The sequence below is a fragment of the Camelus bactrianus genome, chromosome 1 (assembly GCF_048773025.1).
Source record: "Camelus bactrianus isolate YW-2024 breed Bactrian camel chromosome 1, ASM4877302v1, whole genome shotgun sequence".
In the NCBI taxonomy this organism is placed as follows: Eukaryota; Metazoa; Chordata; class Mammalia; order Artiodactyla; family Camelidae; genus Camelus; species Camelus bactrianus.
In genome coordinates, this window is record NC_133539.1 from 52,761,856 (window position 1) to 52,788,968 (window position 27,113).

Below are 27,113 nucleotides of genomic sequence, written 5' to 3' on the forward strand. Positions count from 1 at the left end.
TTATTTCTGAACTTGAGTGCTTAGACTGTTTAAAATGCAATATATCTGCATAGATTTTTCGAGGATATTGGAGCATATATGAGATACGTTGTGCACATCTAAGTTTACATATATGTATTTATTTTAGGTTAACTGAATACTGAGCACAGTGTATATACAGGGTATGACATTCACATGTTATTTCATTTTTTGAGAGAAATTAACCCACACAATTATTAACTGTGCATAAAATCTAAATAGCAGATATAACATATTATATAGTTCTGACTACTCAGTCAGAATAGATACTCTTTGCTTTTGTGATATTGGGAAAAGAGTTAATAAAGAAATAGAAGCATTCCTCAAGCCCCTCTTCTCTAAAACATACTCCCTGCAATCTCCAGAATGGCTGGAATATCCTTCTCTGCGCCCACCCCACCACCCTCTCTCAATGCAGTGGGAAAGTCGGTGGGTAATTGGGTCCAGATTGGAGGTGTTTAAATATTCATGAGGCTGGCAGGGGATGGGGAGGGGGTGACTGTCTCGAAAGGGGGTGGGGGCTGGGGGAAGTGATTAGTCATTGAAAGCTAGGGAACAATTCTGAGAAAGGGACCTAGAGACAGGGAAGGAAAAGAGAGATAGGCAGAGAGTGGGTGGGGGTGGGGGTGGGTAGAAAAAAGGTGAAGAGAGGGGAGAGGAGAGAGAGAGGGAGAGAGCATGTGCGGCGAGCTATAGCTGTGGACCTTACAGTTGCTGCTAACTGCCCTGGTGTGTGTGAGGGAGAGAGAGAGAGGGAGGGAGAGAGAGAGCGCGCTAGCGCGAGAGAGCGAGTGAGCAAGCGAGCAGAAAAGAGGTGGAGAGGGGGGGAATAAGAAAGAGAGAGGAGGAAAGGAGAGAAGGCAGGAAGAAGGCAAGGGACGATACAACCATGCTGTGCTGTATGAGAAGAACCAAACAGGTAGACTTAAAGATTTTTACTTCTTGCTGTTGTGAAATGACCAGAGTGCAATATTTCCCTGTAAAGGCAGAAAAAAAATGTTTTAACTGCTTCTTCTCTGGCCATGGTGCTCGCGTTTCCTTAGCATATGGTAACTGATGCTTGCATCCCAGCTTTTATTCTCTTTTTCCACGCTCTGGTTTTGGAATGCTACTGCTAATTAAGATGAGGTTAGAAAAAAAATACGCCTTTTTGGCTAGAAAAAAGATTTTTTTTGGCTATCAGTAAATGTTCAGCATTTTAGGTCTCTGGTTTTGCGTGTGTGGATATAGAGAGGGGTGTTGGGGGAAAGATGTGGGCTCTACCTACAAGATGGGGAGGCAATCCTTTTTTATATATTATTTGCCAAAAGCGGGGTTGAAAGGATAATATCCAGTAATGAGTATTGCTTGTTCTATGGTACTATGTTCTCACATGTGCTGCGGAAGAAGCCTTATTTCCTACATGCATGAGCTTCAGATCGGCGCAGGTATTAATGGAAAAAAACATGTGAAGGTTTAATTATTTATTTTTCAATGAATGAAACTGTGATTTGGGAAGTTTTTAAAAAGAAAATCTAAAGACAACTGGGGCTAGCGGAGAAACTGGCCGTGTAGGAGGGGAAAATCCCCTTCCCAAGCTCCAGTAGCCGATTGTGCACCAGCTGGTTTGAAGAGAGGGTGGACCACGCCCCTAGGAGCTTTGAGCTCCGATGGGATGGCAAAGACCAGCCGAGTATGACCTGTTGGAAATCAGGTCTTTTCTCCCCTTCCTGTGCATCTTTCCTGGAATTGTAGTGACCAAGGACGGACTAACATTCCGGATAATAAGCATAGTGACTCATTTTCATCAGGTAGAGGGACACATACGAGCGAGAATCCGAGTCCCCTCCCTCTCTGCACCCCCGCCCCCCCCCCCCCGCCGCCCGTCTCGGCTCCCCGGCCTTCCCGGCCTCCCCGGCTCAGGTTTTTCTTCCATTTCAAATTCCTCACTTATTTCTTGAAAGACATTTTAGAAACTTGATTGGGGTGAGGGTGGGGAGGAATGGCTAGTACCGTGTTCTGCAGCAACGGACAGCGCCGTGGCATTCTCCAAAATGAGCTTTCAAACACTGATTGGAACACGTTTGAGCGATTTTGGCGAAGGTTAAGGAGAAAAATGGCTGTGGGATATGGGTGAGTGTGTGCTTGTGCGTGTGTGTGCGTTCCCGTGGGTGGGGAGGCAGTCTTGGTCAAAAAAGCCCTTTGCACATTGCTTGCCTTAGGGTGGGGTGCAAGAGATAGGATTTGGGCATCATTCCTGTGCAGGTATTGGATATGGGGCAATTTGTAATACATTCGCTGAATCCAAAGGGGGTGGAGGGGGAAGTGGAGAAGAAACAGGCTGCCAGCTTTGCACATTTAGCCAGCGCCCTGGTAGGGGGATGGGGGTTGGGGTGGAGAGGGTGGGGAGTGGAGTAGTGAGGACTAAGGAGAAGGAAGAGGAAGGGGAAGGGAGACAGAAGCAGAATCTCAGAGCAGTGGGTGGAGAGGGTGGAGAGGCATGACAGAAATAAATAAGTAGATAGATAGATAGATAGATAGATAGATAGATAGATAGATAGATAGATAGATAGATAGATAGATAGTCACAGGCACTAGGGGTTTGTGTGTGGTTTGTATAAGGGTGTTTGGGGAAGAGCATGAGAGCCTTACATGTGCCAGTTCCCTAAACTGCTCTGTGGTTCTAGAGATTGATGCTTCCACTGGCTCATTTTTGAAACCAAGAAATTTCCTCTCCTTGTCTTCCTTCATTCCAATACACAAATGCCATAGATACAGGTGGCTGGGCTAAGCACACTTTCAAGGAAAGTACTGAGGTTGCTCCCCTGGTGAGCTGCAGAAATAAAATTTAGGAGGGCGGAGCCCTAAGGAAGTCAGTGCTACTCATTAAATAAAGCTTTAATGTTGGAAAGAAAAAATATGCTGGTTTACAACTTTTTGCCACCCTATGTATACACATACATGTATACACACGCCCCCCTCCTTGACAAAAGAAGCCAAGCATGATTTTTCGAAAGGGAACTGAGGCTAAAGAAATTCCCTTCCTCAAAAGGGAACAGCTGGCTTCACTTGGGTCCTCTTGCTGACAGCCCCAAGTGTTCACTAGGATATGTGCAAAGTGAAGAAGCTGAAATTGTGTGTTTAGGGAGTTGTAGAAATTCACATGCAAGTGTATATAGTATCTGCATACTTCCCGTACACAGTCATGCATGTGCTCTGTATGGTTTCCACATGCCGGCATGTGTTTTAGCATAATTCATATTCAAGAGAGAAATTTGAATATATACAAATGTTCCTATTTTGCCCATACATTTTATAAGCGTGTACTTGTCTGAAATGTTCAAGTCCCCTATTGACCACAGCTGTATGTCATTCACATAAGTCAGTATTTAGGATGCTGTTAAATCAAACTGAAGGAAATGGTGTATTCAGGGCGTGGGCTCACATTACACTGACTGGCATTTATATAGCCTGGGTACTTAGGTCTCACCCAGGTTTCTTGCTTGTGGGTGAAATGATCCTATATCATTCATGGCAGAATCCGATTGTGATTATCTTTCTTCTGCCATCTATGCATCATCCTAGTCCTTAACAGAGAATAAAACAAGGGCAAAAACCTGCAAAGGTCTAAACTCTGCCACACCCATGAAATCCGGCAGAAATGTGGGAGGGGGCTGGCGGGATTGCACTTCCTTCCTCTTCCACTTGAGCTGCATAAAGATGTGATCCTGGATTTCCGAGTTGTAATACATTGCCAATGGCTGAGAAGAAAGCATAAATGATCTTTATTAGCCATTAATTACCACTATAGATTATTATAGTGGGAAGAAGGCAGTGAGAGTGGGGTAGAAAGGAAAAGATGGTAAAGGAGTGGTCAAAGGAGGAATAAATAAAAGAATCCCTGAGATTTTAGTGGCTTATGATTTTCAAATATCTTGGGGCTAACTTTAAATGGCTTAATTACCATGCATTTTGTAGATGATGAAAAACTTGCAAGATGTGATATGTGTCCACAAAGCAAGAAAACTGTGAGGTGTTTCTTTTGTTTAAAAATAAGGATTAATTTGTAATTGAAGTGTAAAGAATACCAGTGCAAGCAACAAGACCCCCTCGCCTCCACCCCTCAACCCCACCAACATCTGCCTTTCCTCATGGAACAAGTGATTCTTATCTTAGAGAGAGTGATCTGTGGTTCAGAATTCCAACCTGACTGCGCCTTTCCCTTGCAGTGTTGGAAAGGTGTGGAAGGATGCTGCCTTGCTGCTTGGTGCAGAGGAGTCCTCCTGATAAACTAGATTCCTCCTAAATTTCACTGAGCCACACCCAGTGTCACCCAGGGACTAAATGAATTAATTAAATAGAGGCATTCTCTCTTAATATAATTAAAACTGTTCATTTTTTTAAAATGGTGATTTCTACCACACATTTCCAAATTTAAGCAGAAGATATCATTTAAAGGGCAATTTTTTTCCTGCCAAATTATCTAGACTTGCAGAGAATCTTAGAAAATTAATGATGAATCTAGAAATGCATTAATATCTGGTGACTGTAATTCCTTCTAACCCATGCCAGGGTGCGTGCGCAATCATCCCTGCTCTCTCATGCTGACCGTCTGTAACTCAGGTCCCCTCCCTCCTCACCCATGCTAAGGTAATTGGGATAAGAAAATATAGGGTTAATTTTCTCTCTTGCTGAGATGGCAAAACTACAGAAACCTTTCATGTTTTATGCTAAAGGGCAGCGCTCTTGTTCGCTGAGAGGGAGGGTGACTTAGGGTCTCCTTTGCCTCCATCACAGTGAAATTGTCAAGTGTTAAGACTGGGGCTTATTAATCTACATACTTCAGTTTTACCTGGCTCTGAAAGGAAAGGGAGGAGGGTGTCTTTGAGGCAATGATAGAGCATATTAACCAAATGTTTCTCCTTGTCATATTGATAAAGTAAGACAAGTCTGAAATCTTCCTCTAAAAGTAAAGGGACATTTCAAAGGATGCACACGCTCAGGTCTTCTCAAGAGAAGATACAGCATGTAACTAATCACTTCCTTATTAACTCCATAGAAGCATTTGGGCAACCAAGTGTGTCTATTGTTAGTCAAAGAAGTGATTGTGGGCAGGAATTCTCCCTTTAGAGTTTCTCAAGTGTGGCCTGGTTGCCTCTGCAATATCGCATTGATCTTCAGAACATTCTTTGTGGTGCGGGGAAGAGCACTGTGCTGAGAGTCCTTTGTTTATGCCACTTACTGATTCTGTGATCTCAAATGAACTGCATGGTCTTGGGCTTCAGTTTCCTCCCATAGAATGGAGTCTAAAAAACAAAAAATGAAAACAAACAAAAATCCCACCCTGTACCTTAAAGGTTTTTGTAAGGAATCAAACAAAATGTATGTGAAAACAAAGATCAGTACAAATGTAAGAAAAGTTTCAAGGTTTGCATGTGAAGCTTGGCTTAGAAATTGCCAGTCTTTCAAGATTATTAAGTGCCTACTATGCTGCGTTTTTCTGTTAGAGAGTAGTTCCTTCTGCTCATAACTGATTCCTCCTCTTTATCATGCCTCGTTCACTATTACATTTACTTTAATAAGGCTTCCATTCCCATTGAAACATATTCTGAAAAAGACACCATATCCAGTGACTCTTCAGTTCACATTTCATTTGATATCTCTTTGGTATTTTGTACTGTTGTCCATCCCTCTTCCTGAAACTGTCTCCTCACTTGGTCCCATGACAGCTCTCCTCTTTCTCCTCCCTCTTGGATAGGTTCTTTTCTGTCTTCTTTGCTGACTTCTTTCACTCTCTACCTCCCCAAATATCAATTATCTCCTGGTTAATGACCTTGACCTCTTTCTCTTCTCATTGAACACACTAATTCCAGGGTGATCTCATCCATGTCCAGAGTTATAGCCACCTGTGTGATTTCCAAATCTGTAGACTGGGTATCACTCCTGAGCTCTGATCCGTAGATATCTCTGTCTAGATATTTCAGAGACATCCATGCTCGTTATGAACAAAGCCAAACTCAGTGTCTTTCATTTTGTACCATTTGGTCTTCCTCCAAATCCCCACCCTTATTGTTGTTAAACTGTCTATCCAGCTTCCGAAATCTAGGAATCTGAGAGTAATCCTAAAAGAATTCTTCTCTTTTAGGCTCCACATCCAGTTGTGAAGTTCTCTGATTCTAGTTAAAAAGATTTTGAACTCATCCTCTGCTTTTTCAGCTCCACCATGAATAACCTTGTTCTGACTTTCATTACCTCCCATCTGGGCAAAGACAATAGCTTCCTGCAAGGACTCCCCACCTCCATCTTTCTCACCATCAATTCTTGCAGATAACCCTGCTCTTATCTTGACTTAACACAAATCTGGTCATATCATTTCCTTCGTGAAAAATCTTCTTAGGGTTCTCTGTTAATGGAAAGCTAATGTACAAACTCCTCAGCATGGAGGACTTGATCTAGTCTTGCCTGTCTTTCCAGTACCATCTTCAAACACCTGTCCTCTCAGCTTACACCACCATGCCAATATTTTAGGCTGTGGTGTCCTTGCTCACTCTGTACTCTCTGCCCACATTTCACATCCCTCTCAGCCTAGAAAATTTCCCTTCCTCCTGTAAGAGTCAGCTCTTTGAGGCTATTCTTGACCTCCCTGAGATAAGTTTTCTTCTACCTGCTTTGTGACTATGCTATAGTCTGTACAATCACTGTTAGATCACTTGTTACACTATACATATAGCATTTGTTTTTTCGCATACTGGTGTCCATATTGTGAGCTGCTTAAGGGAAAAGGTGGAATCTTAATTACTTTTCTATCTCCAGTGCCTACTACAATGCTTGGCACATAAAATAATGGATTTTAACTGTGAATAATCTATTTGCTAAATTAATATAGAACTAGGTTTACAGTCTTTCCGTAAGTTGTGGCATGTCTAAATGGAGAGAACCACCATGAGATTTTTTTTTTTAATCTATTGTTACCAAATTTTGAAGTGGAGCTAATCATCACTGATTCTTGCTGTTGACCTAGAGATATGAAAGCTATCAGTTTTGAATGAAATCGAGCATAAAATGCAAAATGAGCCCGTTGATACTGTGTTTCTCCAAACTACTTCCTTTTACATCCTCCTCCCCCACGAGCCAGCATCTTAGCCCCACTCTGAAGTTAGCAGAGTCCCAGGTTAGACACGTGGTTACCATAATCCTAGACCTTCTCATGCCCTTCCTTTTAGGCCCTAAGTGCTGACACATGTTACTTTGCTCCACAGCTATTTCAAACAGGCCCTGACTTAATCCCTCACTGCTCTTATTTGATTTATTTCATTGATTACACAAACTTCAAAAAAAATACACATAGCCTTGGCCTTTGCTCAGGGGCTTATGCTCAGAATTAATTTTAGGTTCATTTAGGTTTCTTTTCTTCCCACTGAACTATCCACATAATAATATTTCAAAAAGAGAAATCTTACATGAAGGTAAAAGGAGGTTGAATGGTAAGTAGTCCCTCAAGTGCCTGGTGAATGACTGAGAATCAGATCAAGTTTATCTTACTTAGGTTTGAATAGGTTGAAGAAATTTGGATTCTCAAGTAGGCCAATTGTGGCCAATGTGGGGCACATTGTGACCACAGCTTTATAGGAAAATACTATTGGCCAGACTCTCGGTAGTGCATTTTCTCTGACTGAGTTGGCATGGCCTTGAGAAAACAGTAAGGCAAAATGATCTAGAGATGAAGTTGAGTAGTGTCTCCCAGTCTCCAAACCCTTCTTTTATATCTTGCTCATTGCTCTCAATCTCTTTCAGTCTCTTTCTTTGAGTTTTCTTATTTTTTCTCCTACTTTCAGGTCCAAGTGGAGTTCTTCTGATAAGTAATACCAGCTCATGCTAATGTTAAGTGGGTCAGGCCATAAAGGAGAAATGTAAGAAAAAGTCTATACACTCCAACTTTCTAAATAGGTGTTTTAGACAAAGCAGGTATATTAAGCTATGTCTGGTACATAGTAGCCTCTCAATAAAAAAATATTTATTGAGAGAATAAAAGTAGGAAGGGAGGAATTATTATGATGGACCATTAAGGGATATGGTTTGGTACAGAAGACCATTCCTATGTCCTATGTACCTATTGAGAGCTGGCTCTGTGTAAATGCACACTCAGCTCTTGGTCCTCCTTTCAAGGTGGTTGTGGCCAAAGTTGTAATTTCGTCTCCTGTCTACTTAGAACAGAGTGGCACACTTGCAGTGAGTTCAGGTTGTAAATGAGAGTGTGTCTCTCCAGATTTCCTGTTCTTAATTATTTACAGAACTTATTTCTTTAGATGTTGTTTGTTTAATGTCCTGTTTCATGTCTTTGTAGTGGAATAAACCCTTCCCTGGGTTCTAGACCTGGCTCTGCCAATTGCTTGTCGTGTGATCTTGGGTAAGTAACATAAGCTTCCTGAGCCTCAGTTTATTCATCTATGTAAGTGGGTGCATAAAAAGAATACTCCAAATTCAGGCTTGCCTTTTCTATTGTGTTGGTGTGAGGCTCAAATAAAGTGACAAAAATAAAAGCATTTTGCAAACAATGTGTTTTTCAAGTGTAAAGTGTTGTTGCTTGAGGAATTCCACATATTGAAACTTAAAAGTATCCCTGATTCTCTACAAAAAATTACCCCTGCTCTCTGTAGAATATATGTACATTTCCCTTCCCACCCTTCCTCTCCTATTCTCTATACAGTAAATATTAATCTTGCTAATGGATGGAAACATAGCATATCTTTATCACTTCCTTTGAAAACTTCAATGACAGAATTTAAATAAGCAAATATTCAAAATTGTCATGAGACCCCAAGGATCAGTTCAAAGGGATTAGAAATATCCACTATTTTCCTTTGTTATCTTTTTCTGTTTTAGTCTTTTCTTCACATTGTGATTTCTCTTCTCCATTTGCTAAATTGGCTGTTTCTCCCTCATCTCCATCCCCACCCCCACCTCACTTCCACACTGGGTTCTCAGCACTAAGATTATCAGGCATGCTGTGCTCACATCCATCACATGAGGGCCCAGTCATGCAGAAGAGTAGAGAGGGAATGCACCTTGACTGAGAGACTAAAAATGGGGATGAAGTTTGGTTGGGGAAAGCACAGTTCAATGACCACTTAAGCACCGTTTCCATGCAACCTCGGGGTTCCTCAGTGCATCAGGAACTAACCTTGATCAGAAGTGGTATAAACCCCTGAACCTTTTCCAACTCAGCTGATGCCAGATATAATTTAAACTCTCAAGATCTCTACAAAGGACATTTCAGTTCTCCTGTGTCATTAGTTAATTGGGATAAGTTATCAATTTAATAATACAAATTTTATCAAATTCTCATACAAGCAATAAACTTTTGCAACCCAAAGAATCTGATTTCTTAATTTACGGATACTATTCGAAAATATTTTTAAGTATAATAATTGGATCGTTTTTCCAAGAGATTTGTTTTTCCTAGAAGCCAAAAATCTAACATAGAAAAATTAGTATCGTGGATATTTTGAAAAATACTTTTACAAAGGGGGCTTAAATAGAGTTTGATAGAAAGATACATTAACTGGAAACTTGGGGAAAAGCTGGTCATCCAGAGGGAAGCAATTATTTTTTAAATTTTACCTACGGTTGGTTAATGATCACTTTTAATCTTTCACTCTAGCTACCTCTCCCTGTCTCTGTCTCTCTCTGTCTCTCTCTGAGTGTGTCTCTCTCCACACACACATACACACACACAATCACACACACTTACTTGTATTACTTATGTGTCCTTTGATTGGGTACAAGTAACAGACACCACCTTTAAGGGTCTGTAAAAGGGATCTATTGAAAGGAAGCTAAATGTCACATGAAATTAAGAAGTTAAACAGCCAAGCTTATGGGAATCAGAGTAGATCTGGGAACTTCAACTTAAGGAATTCATAAACTTTCTTTCTGGAGCCCTGCATTTAAAAGACTCAGTTACTAATAACCCCAGCTTCTCTGCCTCTCAATTAAAAATTCTAGCTGAGAGATAGAACTATATCTCTGTATATATACACACACACAGTGAGAGAGTGAGAGAAAGACAATATGAGAGAAAGAATGAGAGTAAATGAATCTGATTGGTCCTTCTTGAGTCAGCTAGTTACCAACAGAACAATCATCTCTGTCTGGAGGAGGGACCAGGTCACATGGTTTAGACAATGTTTTGAAACCCACACCTGCAATTTAGTGAGAATAAATTGGCTGAGAGTCTCCTACATATATACTTGTATGTCCACAATAGGGTAGCTCACCAGATTAGGAGGGACTGACCTCAGATGTGGTAGACCACTATTTTCCCTTTGACAGTTTTCATTTTGGCCTGTATTGCATATTCTTATTATTGGTAAGGTTATCATCACTGGTGATTCTTAAAGGAAACTTAACCACACTGATCTCATGAGCTTTTGTATCTAAAAAAGAAAGTTGGGGCAAATCTCCACACCTAGAGTTGACGGGCACTGGATGTTCCCTGTTTTCCAGAAGCTGAACTCTGCCGGGTACCACCTGGCTAAGAGGAATATCAGCTACCATATATTCTTGCTATTTTTATGTGGCATAGCTTTGATCTGACTTTTCTTATTTTGGTTTGTGGGATTCATTTCTGCTACAGGATTGGGCAATAATGGGTGTAAAACATCTCCCTTGGATTTATATCAGAGAAATGCTATTCCTTGATATTAGTCATCTCATTTTGAATGTCCTTGAATTAATTCCAGCAGTAATCATCATATTTATCTATTTTTAGGAAATTGGCACTTTCTAAAATATTGAGCTGTTGGCTCCATATACACCAGTTTGCTCTAAATGTAGGCTTTTGGTAATTAGCTTTACATCCACTATTTGTAATCCCAATTCCAAAAACTATTCAGTGTTATTTTTAAGTGAAAATTTGAAAGATCCTAATGTCTTCCCATTAATGACTACATAAAAGAGCTAGATGAGGCAAGAAAAAAATAAACGAAATGATCTCCAAAAGTTAAGCAAACTCAGAAGTTAGCTGCTTTTCCAAATGGTTTCAGAACCTCTTGGTCAGCATGACTAGCCTAGGAACTAGCCTAGACTAGGGGCTGTTAAAATGCAAATCCTCTTCCCACTCTTACTTGCTTTTTGGTTCAGAAACCAATTTACCAGTTTGGAATAAAAACTGAGAAGTAAAAGTTCCTCTTAATTGCCAAACTAGATCCTCAACAGCTATTCCAAAAGATGCATTCCACAGTTCTACTCAAACCCCAGTGGAGGCAATTGTCTCCCTTATTTACTGAAGAGGGGGGAAAATCAAGGCAGAATTTCTTTAAAGAGAAATTATTGGCTTCTAAATAATTAACTTGCAATTGGATTTCTAGACACATACTGTATCGAGGGCAGCCCACTTTGGCTATCAGACTCTTACAGGGTTCTAATGAGGGAAGGAAATAAGTGTTGAGGCTGTTTAGGGCAAACATTGCATTTCAAAGTCCCATTTCTTTAAATATATATATAAAAAAAGTAATGTTTTATTTGAGAGATGTAAAGGAATAGTGAGACATTATAAGTAATCCATTGCAAATGTCCCCCATTTCATTTTCACCATTAGGCATTTGGAGAATTTTTCTTCCAATGTTTTTTTGGATTAATATTTCTAAAAATTTCTGAGATTTTCTAAAGGAAGGGAAGAATATTATCTCACTTAAAAAATATTGGCTCTTACTTAGTTAGATCTGACCTAGGGGGTTGATTTATTCAAATGTAGTTTTTTTTTGTTTGTTTGTTGGTTGGTTTTTTTTTTTTTTTTTTGAAGATTAGGTACCATTTGCAATCTTCCCTTAACCATTGCATCTTAAGGACTTATTTACTCCAATGAAAGAGGAGGTGATTCTGTTTATCACCTTGGAAATCTACCCTGGAGAAATCAGGTTGGTATTTAGTATTCATCTGAATAAATCTTTCACGCTAATTTAAATTCAGTGTTCCTCATGGCTTTGATTGCCTTTGATTGAGAACACAGAGTGATAGCTTTTGGTAATATCCAGATTTGTCCTCCATACTGATGGACAGTTGACTGGAGAGCTGTATAGAAAACGTCAACAAGATCTAGTTTCTTGCATACTTTCTTCCATCTTGAACTGCATACTTTACACCAGCGGAGTGAAACCAATATAGAAGAGGAAATGGAGATTACTATCCTTGAAAAGGGAGGAAGAGTTATAAAATAGAATTACTGTTTGGAATTGGGCCATTACCCTCTAGTGAAAACTGTCAGGGGAGCATTAATGACCACAGATAGTTCAGACTTCACTTCTGAACATCGTATGGAAGATACAGTAAGCCCAAGAACAAAAATATTGAGAAAAGAATCCAAGAAGTTTGGGCACTAGTATACTTAAGCATACTTAGGGCCGAATTCATTTTTTATCCTTACTTAATTAAAAAGAAACTTGATTCTTGGCTAAAAAAAGACGATGTATCTTTCGGTAATTTTGGGTTTTCCTATAGGCTCTGTAATTCCCCAATATTCTCATTCTAGTGTCATTGGAAACGGATTGGCTCATGTACAAACTGAAGTTTATTTTACTAAGTATATCTTATCATAATTGTTGCTTTTACTGAACATGGGTGTATTGTAAAACTCCATTCATTAAGAACCAGACTATAAGAACCACAGGAAACCAATAGAAAAATAAAATTTCCCATAATCCAAGATTTTTAGATATTAAAACATTATTATTTTTCCTTTTATTTTTTGTTGTTAACCTTAGAAAGTGTACCTTTTAAGTTAATTATCTTCTCCGTAGATTAGACCTCCCTGACAATATCTTTTTAGAGATACCAGCCATTCCAGATTATCCAGCTCATAATATGGAAATAACTACTCTTTCCTCCATCATTAAGGCCGTACTATCAGTTACCAAATTCTATTTGCAATGTCTTTTACATCTGTCTTTTCCCTCTTCTGCCAGCCTTCCTCAACCAGCATTCTAGCAGAGAACCAAGCCCTAATACCCTAAGGCCCTGAAGCCCATAAATGTACTCAATGAATTAACCTCTTTCCCATGCATCTAGACCAGTACTAGTTGTGTACCATCCTTGGCGGAATGAAGAAAACACTCAAATCATTTTTATATATGTTCTGTGGTTCAAATGAGAAGCCTCTAAAGAGAAAGGCTGGATAGTCACCAAAATTCCTCGCTTTTGGCATTACTTTTGTACACTGCCTGGTGGTTAATCTTACTTTTCACTCCCCTTTTCCTCTGAATTGCAATGATTTCTCTTTTTTTAGAAGGTTAATTCTAATTTGTATTTATTTATGATTGTTTTTCAAGGCTTCTTAGAATCTGGTACCAATCTCCTATTCTTGCCTTACTTCCTCCTGGCTCTGCCCTTGACTAAGCTTATGAAATGTAATCTCTCTGGGTTATCATTTCCTCCATATAAAATAAGAGTAGTGAACTAATTTGTCTCTAAGGCTTTCCAACTTCTAAAATAACATGTTCTATAGCAAAGCTCCTCCTCCACTTTGGCATTTTATCTCAGCCAGACTTAGTATGAATTTAAGGATTAGTTTCCCTGTACTTTTGTTTATTGTCATTTCCGCTACTTGGAAAGTCCCCTTTTTGCCTCTAGTTCAGTTTCACCCAACCTCTGAAGGCTGAGTCAAGAGTTATCTCATTTGTGAAGGCTTTCTTGACGACCACAGTTCTCCGTGACTTCTTACCCGCTTAGATCTTCAGTAGCATATACTGCCTGTCCTGTTTCTTCATCATTCATTAAACAGAACACTACTTGGTTATCCATTTGTATTTGTATGTACCTGATTTCCCCAAACTTGTTTCCAAACTCTTTGAAGGTAAGATACCGAGTTCAGTGCTGGCTCCAGAAACACATATTGATTGTTTTTGAGTGCTTAGTGCTCAAGACAAATAGAAGGCTCTGTAAACTCTCAGAAAGGCAAGTGGAGCTGTGCATGACCTCTCTGGGACATTTGAAACCATGATACATGCCTTCTCTTTACTTCCTTGGCTTTTGTAACACCCATTTCTGCTGGGTTTTCCCTTCTTTATCTTTGGTTTCACATCCTTTCTGCCCCACGTCCACCCCCAACTTGGCTCCCCTTTCTCTGCGAACCTCTGAAAAGTAGATGTTACCCAGGCTTTTGTCCTTATTCTTGCATGTTCTTGCTCAACAGAAGCTCCAAAAGTAATCTGTACCCACAATTCCTACCTGACTAATGGGTTTCAAACTCTCCTAGCTCTCTAACCAAATCTTCTTCCTGGGCTCTGTATACCTCACTGTCCATCAGAAATCTTGTTCTGATGACCCACAGGAGCCCAATCTCAACATGTCCTAAAAATAAAGCTTCATCTCTTGTTCCCAAATCTTTTTTTCCCTTCTCCTCTAGTCATCTAAATGGAAATGGAACCCTGATTCATTTCCCCAGTCTTCCTTTTATCTTTAGATGCTACTACTTTTTCTAGTTTCTATAAGTAAAAAACAAAACATCCTTTCATTCTTTGCCAGCCCTCTCTACCTCAAAAATACGCCTTGTCTCTCTTCCCTTTTCTTCATCTCCACTATTGTCTCTAACCCAGTTGTCTCTCATGGAGACTAACACAATAGCTTTTCCTTCTAATCTGCTTTCTTTTACCCTCAACCCCTTACGATCATTCTCCTCTCAGGAAAAAGAGTGATCTTTTAAAAAGTATCTATCCCATCATGTGTTTCCACCATTTAAAAACCTTTGATAGTGTCCTATTCCATGTAGGACCAAAACCAAACTCATTATTACCAAGGCCTATAATATTCTACTTGATCCAGGACTTGCCTCCTTCTCTGAATTCTTCTCATAACCATACCCCTCCTGCTCACCAAGTCTACTGGCCTCCTTTTAGTTTTTAAAACACACCAGGCACATTGCCTCTTCAAAACCTTTGCATGTGTTACTCTCTCTACCCAGAGTGCTCTTTCTCTGACTCTTTACTTAAGAGGCTTCTGGGACAAATCCATTTAAATGGGGTCCAGGTCACTTTCTAACACATTACTTCACTTCCTTTATTTTCTTTAAGGATAGCTCTCAGTCTGATTTTTTTAAAAATTCACTTGTTAATTTTCTGGTCCCTGCTTATCTCTTCAAACTTGAAAATATACTGCTCGTCACATCCCACACTCCAATGCAACTGTGCAGTAACTCATGTTATTTCATCCTTTCCCCCTTTCTAAACACTATTCCTTTTGCCTGGAATATCTTCTTTTCCCGTCTTTTCCACATAATACATTTCTAACTTATTTCCACAGTATGGCTAGAGTTGTATTTTTCTTTGTGGAGACTTCCTGATCCTCCAGGCACATATGTTCATATTCCCTTTGTGCCATCATTGTATCTAGTGCCTGTCTATACTACAACATACAACAGACTTTATTATAAGTACTCATTTACATGTCTGTCTCTTTTGCTATATTATAAGCTCCTTTAGGGTAGAAATCATATTTTATTTATTGTCTCATGTATATAGCCCTAGTTCAATGTTTTGCATATAATAGGCTCCCATTAAATAGAAGTTGCATAAATGAAGCCCACACAAATGAACAAGTATCAGTGTCTAATGAGTAGTACGTGATGGCAAAATTTGGTTAAGTCTAAAGCAAAGGTTGCCCAATTCCCACCAATTAATCATGGGGCCTGCCCACTCTGGCACACTTTATAGTTAGGCACCTGATAGATCTCTCATGCACAGAGCTGAAACCGCACAGACCTGGATTTCACCCACGTGGTACCAGCTTGTTGCTTCAGCAAATAACTGTCCCCATTTTGTAGAGAGATTCTTCAACACAGACAGAAAGATAGCCATACTTGACACTATAAACTTATGATCTGGGCTAAGGATGACAGCAGCTTAAAATATTATCGCTATAGCCTTTTTAACCCATTAATATGCCTTCCAAGCTTGGTGCTAAATGTTCAGTCTTTTCATTATATCTAAAACTGGTGCCTTCTGAAACCCGTCTCACAGGAGACATGGTCAAGTTCATATACTTCCTCTTTGTTAATGGTAACGACTGCATGTACACACTCACTCCTTTTAAGTTCTTTAATTTCTAGTTTGAAAAAATATGCACTATGATGTTTAGTTGTTGTTGTTTTCTGGTGCCTGTATATGTGCTGTGGAAGTATCCATCTGTCTGATGTTGTTGTATGTATCCCCAAACTGATAAACAAAAGGAAAGATTTTCCTACAGGGGAATAAAGAAACAAATGGCCAGGTAATCATTGACTTAACAACACCTACCATATGTCTGTTACACACAAAAGTAGGATTCCTTCTGGGGAGTGGAGCCAAAAAGGAAGATACGTTCTTCAGTGTAGTCTATTTCCTTTTCAAGAATACGTATGAGAATAAAGAAAGGAGAAGAATGGTTCATGATCACTAGGTAGCTGGGTCCCTCTGAACTAAAGCTATATAACATAGAGATTGAAAATACTTTTTTGGTTTGGATGGAGACTTAAACACTCCTGTAGATTTATTTCTTCAGGAAATGATATTCTAAGTTTCAAGCTGCTAACTTGCAAGGCAAACTTTGGAAACATCTCATTTATAGGTTGGGGTAATGCTCACTCCAAAATCAAATTTAAGAAGCACCAAAAGAATATAATTTTCCTGTTTAGGGAATGGATGAGCATAAGGAAGGCAAGCTGAAGCAGACTTCAGCTGAAAAAAAATGAGTCATTTTTCTCAGTTGTACATTTTTTATTTCGGTAATTATGTGGGAGGTGGAGAAGATACATGAGGAGTTTAGGTTGCTGAGAAAGTAGATGAGAGAAGCAAGTATTTGACATTGGAGAGGTTGGATTGATGGGATATGGCAGAACTCTGAAAGACCCAGCAGACATGGGAGGAACTCTTGGAGCCATTTCAGAAAGAGAATTCATTTTTCATCCCACTGATCTAGCCATACATTCTTTTGTTTCCACTTTCCACAGACTTTTCCATAGGTTATTTTCTCCACAGAACCCTTTAAAGAGTGGAAAACCATTTTCCCATGAAAGTTCTTGACTTCTCAATTGATACATACTCAGAGACACCGCAGTGTCAGGCCACCATAAATTTAAAGCTGCCAATAATCCCATCATACTCCAAGAATAGCCAACAAATCTGGGTTGTTCAGATTAAACGAAATTTGAGCCAAATTCTCTGGAACTAAGGAGGGAGCTTTCTTAGGATTCCAGTACAGGGTCAATAGGTTAGACCTAAGTTGGTACAAACAGATTAGAGAACAGACTACTTAGACTAGGGGATAACAAAATCTACCAGGCACTCACTAAATATACGTTTTTATTACCTCTGAACTAACATTAAGTGCTGCTGTCTTCTCCACCTGAATGTTTTCTTTCCTCCATCTGCCAAACTATGTTCTGCCTCCAAAAATTCTGCCGAAAAATCAACTCTTTTATAGAATCATTCCAGACATTTCCTCATTCTCCATCTGTATCCATACTGCAGTCACTGTAGTCACCTCCTTAGTGATTCCTCTTCCCCCATATCATTTTTGTGTGTGTGTATATGTTGCACATATATATGTATACACACATAGAGAGAAAGAAAGGAGAGAGGGCATATTTATATATGTTTTCTACCTATTATCCTTTCCTGTTTCCCCAGGCACTGCTTAACTTTCAGCACTGGGTTCTCCGCTGTTTTATTTTATTTTTGTTATTTGTAGTGTTTCTTTGTTTTGTTTTTAAGGATTTTTTTTTTCTTTTGATTGATGTATAGTCAGTTTACAATGTTGTGTCCACTATTTTATTTTTATTTATTTATTTTAATTTTTATTTCTTTTTTGAGGGGATAATTAGGTTTGTTTACCTATCTATTTATTTTTAACAGAGGTACTGGGGATTAAACCCAGGACCTTGTGTATTTATTCTAAGCACTCACTCAACCACAGAGGTATATCCTCCCTCCCATCCACTGTTTTAGATTTCACAAACCCGTGTACAATGCTTACTACTAACTGCCTTCTTATTTAATCTCCCAGGGAAAAGCTGTCATCCTCTTTCACTGTATGCCTGATGGTAATAATTATCATTGATTAGTAGAGCTAAAGGTATCTTAGAGATTATCTAGCTTTTATTTTTTTTTTTCTTGACTTCTTTTTAGCCACAGAACTTTTGGTCACAGATAATTCTCAGAATCCAAATACATAAGATAGATAAGAGGCTCTGTTTGGCTACAGCAGAGTTCGGTGGCCCAGACTTCTGTCTTGTCAGCCCCCCCTTCTCTCCCCTGATGCCCCACTAAGGAAGCCCAGGGAGCAGAGTTTAGGAAGCACTGACCTATGTGCAATCTATCATGGTGTAGATGGTGGAAAGTGAAGGTCATTCAGCTCAGAAAGGGCTGAGCTGGACTTCCTTCCTATATCACTGCTACTTCTTTCAGAGGGGTCCATATCCCTGTACTCTGGACATGCATATCCCTAAATATTCTAAATTTGTGAAGTCAGCATTTATGTGGTTCATCAGTGGACAGGGTTCTTTTCTCAACAGAACCCTTTAAGGAGTAGAAAACCATTTTCCCATGAAGGTTCTGGACTTCTCAATTGATACATACCCAGAGACACCACAATGTCAGGCTGCCATAAATTTCAAGCTGCCAATAATCCCATCATACTCCAAGAATAGCCATCAAATGAAGACTCGAAGTTTTTGTGTTTTCCACTTTTTGACTCATTTATCTTATTTTTCAATTCTCTTTGTCATCAGGACTAATATTGGGAGAAAATATTTTCCTCAAATGGTATATGGAAGTCATTTATTCATTCAATAAACATTTATTAATCATCTACTGAGCCAGAAATTTTGCAGAGTACTGAAAATATAGGAATAATTTTCTTTTAAAAAGAAAGACTCTCTACCCTACGGCAGCTCACAGTATAGTGCGGTAGAGATACCTGTGTCTATTTAAAAGTATGTATTCTAGGATGTGCTCCTGGATAATTTTATTACTCTCAGGTGTGTTTTCCTAATTGTTCAGGGATGTTTTCACTGTAGGAATACACCAGTGTTTCTTCTCATGTAGCTGTGACTATCTAATCTGACTTGGAGGCCTGGAGGGTGAGTTTTATGAATAAGAGAACATTGATAGGTATTAAGACTTAAAGAATACAACTCCAAAGGATTTTTAATGTATGTACAGTACCTAGATCTGTACCTGGCATGTGGTGAGGACTCAGTGTTAGCTATTGCTTGTTACTGATGTTGGTGATGATGATGCTGCTGTGTCAGTGGTGAGTGAATCATATGTCAAGATATCTTTAGGTAGGAAATCCTCAAGGACTAGTTTCTGAATCTTGGGTAGTGTGTGTGTGTATATACATGTCTGAGGTTTAATGAACATACAGTCAGTTAACTGAGAAATGAGATATCAATGTCACTGATTTAAATTTTGTACACCCTGTGCTCTCAATGGCCTTTAGGGATAATATACATCGATTATTGGACATTGGAACTCAGAGATATAATTAGCTATCTCACAGATGTGGCCAATAAAATAGAAATAGAAATTTGAGGCTGCCTTGCACGTGGAAGCTGGAGAGGCTCATCACTTCCAGGCAACTGGAATGCGAGCATCTCAAGACCTAGACTCAGCCACTTTCAGTCTTCAAGGAGTGATGCAAAGATGCAATGGCAGTTATAAACTATCCTCCGTGATGGTGGCATTTGGGGTCTAGTGTCTATGGTGCCCACAAACTGATGTCCTAACCAGTCAGTGGTTTCGTCTTGACTGTTTCCTGGGTCTAGCTTGTATTCCTTGGTTCCTTCCTATTTTTTGAGCCTTGTTCTCTGGCCTTCCCATCAATAATGTGAGCTCTGATGTTATCTTAATTTAGTCTAGTTTCTATGCTTTCGAGTAAAAATCTGACTCATAGAATCCAATACTTAAAAAATCAGACCAAAGCTACTAATATGTTTCATGCATATTATTGCAGCAGCCCCAGGGCTTTTGCACTCACTATTCCTTCTGCCTGAAATGCTTTGTTCACACTTGTTCTCGTGACTTGCACCCATACTTGCTCAGGGCTCTGCTGAAATCTCACCTGGGTAGATCTCATCAAGGAGGCTTTCTCTTATCATCCTATATAAAGCAGACCCCACCCCACACTCCCTTTCTCTCCCATTTTATTCGCTTTCATTCTTCTCACTAGCCCTTGTATCCACCCAAGATATTTATTTACTATTATCTGCTAACACCAGTGGCATGTAAACTTCATGGGGGTTCCCTGACTCTTTTAATCACTGATATTTCCTGACACCTAGTGGAGTGGCTGGCAATATGAGATGATCAATAAATAGTTCCTGAATGAATAAACGACTTTAAATTCTGCTCAGATGTAATAATAACAATAAGCTAAAAATATGCTATCACTAATACATTCATTCCACCTTCTTCCATGTTCTTGACTTCTGTCCCTTAATCTCGACCAGCAGCATCCCGTATATTTCTTTTTGCCTGTCTGTCAGTATAAATATGTGATAGAGTAGATTTGCTAAGAGTAATGAAAGAGGAATTTGGTCCTGCCTCACCACTACAAAATGCTTGTTTATCTCTCCTTTTACATTTTAATTGTTTAAATATTTGGGGAGGATTTTCCTGCTGTGGTAAATTTATACTCATTAAATTGTCAGATGCGATGATATTATTTATTTATTTGTTGCAGGCACTGTAAGGGGAAATGCTCGCTTTTGCCATTGGCACCATCTGGCTTTGACTGATTATTGTATTTTACCTGATAGTCTTTGGACAGGACTATCAGGGTGATGAATGGGTGAGAGTGGGAGGAGTTCAAACACTGGTTGAGAAAGGATAACAAACCTGTAGCAATAAGTCAGACACCAGGAGGCATTCTAAAACATTGAATAAGATAGACCATCCATCGCTCCGTCATTTGCATTCCAGGTTAATCTTCAAAGAGCCAACATGGCAAAAACATTCCAAGATAAAAACAGCAAGATCTTCTAGAAAAGATTTCAGTTACAAGGCAAAAAGAAAAATCCTTTATGGTTACTGAGTATGCCAGTATTCCACATGGTTGTGGTTGCAGCTAGAATTCTGCATATATCTTTCCTCAGCATCAGTAACTTACAATCTCATGAAGATTTCAATAAAAATGAACCTTCTCAAGACATTCGAACATTCTAAGAGAAAATATGATTTGTGGGAATTAAAGAATAGAATGTACATTAGCAAAGAATAGCCAATGGCCAGGCACTGGATTCTGTGGTTACAACCTGACCTGAACCAAAACCTAATCCCCCTGGCATCCTTGAAGCCTGAGCTTCATCAGAGGCTTTGTTCCAGACAGAAGTGAGGTGATAGCTTAGCTGATGTGGGGCGTCTTCAGCGTGCCTGGATCCATCTGACAGTCTTGTTGAGGCAGAAAGCCTAAAAAAGCTACTCCAACCTTTCATCTTTCCCAGGAGAGAGACAGCTTTAACGTCTGTGTGTGGCCAGCCCCCATGTCATTTTGGTTTATCAGCTGGTCATCTATCACTTTCATAGTATCTCTGAGTTAAAAGAAATGTTAGAAGTCACCTTGTCTAGGCATCATTTATTTATGCATTAGGAAATATTTATTAAGTACCTACTAGCAACTAAAAGATACAGACTGAAAATCTATATGTATCACATATGATTGTCTCCTCTATAGGATGCATTAACTCCTCTTCATGACATCCTTGTTCAGTTGGAGATCAGCCGTCCCTGAAGTAGCTCCAACATTTTGTGTGTTGTTGCTATTCATTGACAAGCCTCCTTAAACAAGAGAAAGCAGGGTAACCTCACTTCAAAGGGTAGTAGGGCCCAACCAAAACTTTGCTTCCCCCTCATCATTCAAAAAGTCAGATGCAGAATCCTTGAAATCCAAGTCCAACACTTGAAAATCTGAACAGTTCATTTAGTGAACTCTTTTCACCTTTGTCTTCTTGTCTTGAGCCCTGTCTGACTTCACTGTGCCTGGCCATTCTCCCTGATCCTCCAGAGATGTGAGCTGAATACCAAGTTGGGATATTTGTAACCCAATGAGTTTCAGTCTCTTGTTGCCACAAGAAATATTCCCAAACCTCTTAATGTGTTTCAGAACACTTTCCCTCCTTCATCAGTGAAGCCTCATCAGCTTGGTTTAGTTCCATTTGCACAGAAAAATCAAGCTTTGGAATAAATCTACAGTGTTAAAACAAAGTTCCTACATTTGTAAGATGCTTTGAAATATCTCAAGAAAAACATTTCTTGAGGCTTTCAGCATTTGGCATTGGCAAGAATTTAGGTATTAAGAGTTCCCACAAAATAAAAATTAAAATGGCATGCAAATATATAGATATACACACAAAACCTAAACTATGGAATTTTAAGGATTTTTGAGATTTCTAGAATGGTCAGTTGTCACTTAGAACTGTGATACCACTCTTACATGGAATCTTAAAAAAAAAGACACAAATGAACTTATTTACACAACAGAAACAGACCCACAGACATAGGAAACAAACTTGTGGTTACCGGGGGGTAAGAGGGTGGGAAGCGATTAACTGGGAGTTCAAGATTTGCATATACTAACTACTATATATAAAATAGATAAACAACAACATCCTACTGTATAGCACAGGGAACTATATTCAACATCTTGTAACCTATAATGAAAAAGAGTATGAAAACAAATATATGTATGTATATGTATGACTGAAACATTCTGTACACTAGAAATTGACACAACATTGTAAACTGACTACACTTCCATAAAATAATAATAATAATAATTATAAGAAATTGAACACTAAACTAACTAAAAATGTGCTACTAAAATCAAAACATACTAGATTATGCCTTTTGATAAGAATATTCTTAAACCATGATTTAAGATTCTCCTAATATTCCCTCACTGTCAGGGTCCAGAAACTCAGAGCCAAGGGTAAGTCAGCCTTGGATAAACAGATTGTCTGGCCTAGGCCACCAATCTGTCCAACATTTGTGACCTATAAAGATTCTTCCTGCAAGCATCTCTGCTTACGCCAACTGTTTATATGCACAGTGGAAACTTCCAAAGCTTCTGTTCCCAGGTTTGCTTTGCTTATACAACTAACTGTTACTGTACTGGGACATTGCTTTTTCCTTTTTTTCTTTCTTCCTTTTTCCCTTTCTTCCTTTCTTCCTTTCAGAGCCAAGAAAGGCTCAATTAACCCATATCTTTGATCAAGGATAGAGGTTGAAGCACAAGACCTGAAGGTTATAGCATTTACACTTTGCACAGTGTCTTGATGATGGAGCAAAGACTCAGGGTTGGCTACTATAGGTGGAGATTCAGAAAGGGTCTGATGGAAGAGCATGAGAAGGAGATCACACATATGCTTCAAATCACTCTGAAGAAATGGAAGAAAATATAAATAATCTAAGACAAAGGAGGGGAAGCTCTCTACAGGTATTCTGAATTAAACGTGGCCCCTCAGAAATATTTGCAGTGTCCTAAGTTAGTAGATTGCTGTTTCTTACAGAGAAGATATAATCAGGAAAGATCTCAATCACCAGAGACCTCTCCTTTGAGAATAATTTGCAACTAGGTGCCATATTGTATGTCAGAAGCCCTTTTCTCATCCTGTTTTATATGCTAAGTGCCTGTTTCCAGGAAACTACACAACTAACTTATATTTCCTGAACCCCTACTGTGGACCTAACTCTGTTACTAACACGTACCATGGGACATATTGTGATGGGAAGGGGAATATAAACCCCACCATCAACAAGGGGAAAGAAGACTGATGTTTAAGAAATACATATGAACTAAAGAATAACACGCATGAAAACAAAACAAGGAAGTCTGTAATTAAAGGATACGGGTGCTGTAAGAGATTAGTGAGGGGTCACTGGAGGAGGCAGAGGAGCATGAGGGCTTTAAGGGTGGGGAAGGCAGGAGAGTGTTTAAGATGAGGAGAAAAGACAGTATTCTAGCTAAGTGGGACGACCCAGGCTTGTGGGGCCTTGAGGGGACCATCCTGAAGAAAGTGAGTGTTCGATGGTAAGAGATAGGGGCAAAATAGGAGTGCAGATGAGGCTTAGCCAAAAAAAAAAAATTAGCCTGCTGTGGTAAGAAATTTGTGCCTTTAGCAGATTTTGACTAAGGGAGTGACATAATGAGAGAGGTCTTTATGGTACGTACTTGGTATTTGTGCAGGATTGCATGGGGAGACTGGAGACAGGAAGGCAAGGTAAGTGGTTATTTTTAACAAAATAAGAATGAACAAATAAAGCCTTGAACTAGGGAGTTTACAACTGGCATTGAAATGTAAAGCTAATTACAGAACTTTTGACAAAAATGGAGCATTCTCAGTGCCTATGGGACATGAAGAAAAGTCTCTGGATACATGTGCTCTGCAGCCCTTCTCATTTCTCTGACCAAGTGATGTGTGGTATGGGCAGTATGACAAGCAAGTCATAAAGCAGTCCTGGTTTTAGGCAATTACTACCAGTCCTGCTGCAGATCTATTTGCTTTTCATTTTCATTGCCCTGGTTCTTGGAGTGCTAGCTCTCTAGCCCACCCTTATTTTCTACTTCTGACCCCTTCAGGTGGACCTTATCAAGTATTCCCCCTTGGCCTCTGAGATGGGGGATCCCTAGCCACTGGGCTCTCAGGCCTGCCCTCCTCTCTAGTCTCAGACATCACCTCTAGCATGGAACTCCTACATCATTCCATTTCAAACCCAATGAACTCTACAAGCCATGCCAATCCCCCCAGTTTGCTCTGTGATAGGTAGAGAAATGAAATATGATTGTAAGAGTTCCAGCTTAGATAGTGGAGTGGAAGTCCCCTTGGCAGAATGAACACACTTGAAAGGAAGAGCTGGTTTGATAAGGAAGGCAATGGTTTTAATTTCCATTGTGATCAGTATGAATGAGGCATCCAGAAAGAAATGCCTAATGGAAGATTTGGAAGTGGCGGGAGAGAGACCAGGTGCAAGTGACTCAGAGCATGGCTGAAAGCTTAGTCATTTTCCTGGGCTTCAGTCGAGGGGGAGTTTGAAAGCGAAGCATTGAAGGGAGGGTTTACGCACCCTTCAATGGCAGAAGATACTTCATTAAAAGAAACAGAAAGATCAACTAGGAAAAGAACTAGCATAGAGAATCAGAGAAGCCGGTCAGGAGAAATCTTCAAAACAGAATGGTGAACGCTAGTAAAGCAGAGTGATAAGACAGATGAGAATAGAGAATAGACCACTGAATGTAGGATGACCATCAGTAACCTCCCGGTGAACAACTTAGTAGAGTGATGAGGATGAAAGCCAGTTTGCAGGGGTTTAGGAGGTACTGAGGTGGAGAAATGCAGACAGTTGGCAGAAACCACACATTTAAAAATTGGGGCACTGAATAAAAGAAGTGAGACTGTAGCAAAAGGGTGCTATTTTTCAAGCTAGGGAGAGACCTGTGTTAAGCAGAGGGAAGAATTGAGAAGGGTAGGTGGAAAGGCTAAAGGGGGAAATAAATGTTCACATTAGTGAGAGGATGGGTTCAAATTAGATTTCAAGAGGGTTCCTTGTGGAAAAATAATATCCCTTTGAAATAGAAAGGAGAAAGAAATGGATGAGAGGTTTGTTGAATTGGGATGGTATGTTTAGGAGATCTTGCCCAAATTTTGAACCCCCTTCCCTTTTTTTTCTCAGTGAAGAACTTTGGTCAGCTGCTCAGAGTGAAAACGGAGAAACAAACACCTTCAGGGGAGTTTACTAAGCAGCAAAAGCAGCACATTCCCAAGCGGGTTATGGATCACCTAGAGGGGCTTTTAAAAATGAAGGCTTCCAGTGGCAAGACCTCTTTTACAAGCTCCTCACATGATACTTATGCCTGCGAATGCAGGAGCCAGGGCCTTATTGGGAAGTGCAGCCATCCTGAAAATACTGTCTAATTGAGGAAACTAGTAAGAAGCTCCAATGTCTCTCATCCTGTGGCCATTTTAATCTTCACGCCCCTCCCAGTGCCCTCTTCACGAGGTATATTTCTGTGAGAAAGAGAGTAAAACTCATGCCAGCATAAACGTGCAAGAGCTTGTGGTTAGATCCATAATATCTGGGAAAGCATTAAGATATGCCTGTAACCAAAAAGGAAACCTCAATACTGATCACGTGCTGACGTGAAGTTTACAAGTTGATGTAAACCACTTATTTTTTCCACTTACTTTTCTTCCAGTCCATTAAGAGTTTGCTTCAGGAAGGCATCTGGGCGCCCCTTTCTTTCTTTGGGTCCCCTTTCTTTTCCCTTCCCCACACCCACTTTCTCCCCTTTCGTCCCCCCCTCCCCCGCCCAGTTCCAACCTGGACCTCAGGCGGGACGTTAGATCTTTATGGTTCCGTGCATTGCACCGTGTTCTGTTCTAGAAGATCAGCTTTAGAAGCTTCAGAGATTTGGTCCCTAAAGCTTTCAAAAGCTGTACCTACAGAAGAGCAATTGACATTTGCTTGCTAGCCTTGACTACCTCTTGTAACCTAACTTTGATACATTGTTATGTATCAAAAATAGTCACTGTTTCTTAATCTAGCCTTACTCCTCATGAAGAGTAAAGGGGAAATAAAGAGTGTAGAAGAAACTAAAATCCAATTCTGCCACACTGGGATACCTTTTATTATTTGGGACTCATATATCGAGAAGCCCGCAATAGGGAAGCATAGGCCTAAGTGATGGAGTTCGGTCAACTGTAGCACTGAGTTTCCTGCCAGGTGAAGGCTCAGTTCCTCTGTCTCTCCCTCTCTCCTGCTCACATACACACACACAGAGGCATACTCACAAAAGAGCTGTTGTTTTATTTTGTTTGAAAAGTTAGGCTTGGTATTGAAAATTATCTAATTAGTTTTTAGTTTGTTTTATTGTTTGGGTTTTTTGGTTTGTTTGGCAAAAAAAAAATATATATATATGTATGTGTGTATATATATAAAAAAATATATATATATATATATGTATATATATGTATGTGTGTATATATATGTAAAATATATATATTATTACCAGTTACCCAGGGTGAGAAGGAGTCCGCACTGAGTGCCACAGCATTGAATCAGACACTGTCAAGAGTAAACATATCCTAAGCT

At 39.6% G+C, this 27,113-nt stretch overlaps 1 protein-coding gene across 1 annotated transcript in view; it reads left to right on the forward strand.

The window, feature by feature from the left end:
- Positions 1 to 715: 715 nt before the first annotated feature.
- Positions 716 to 27,113, forward strand: part of GAP43 (growth associated protein 43) — a 92,085-nt gene continuing 65,687 nt past the window's right edge. The window contains exon 1 of the mRNA XM_010970831.3: positions 716 to 937. Coding sequence (XP_010969133.1) covers positions 908 to 937 — 30 coding nt within the window. The 5' untranslated portion in view covers positions 716 to 907. The remainder of the gene's footprint in view (positions 938 to 27,113) is intronic.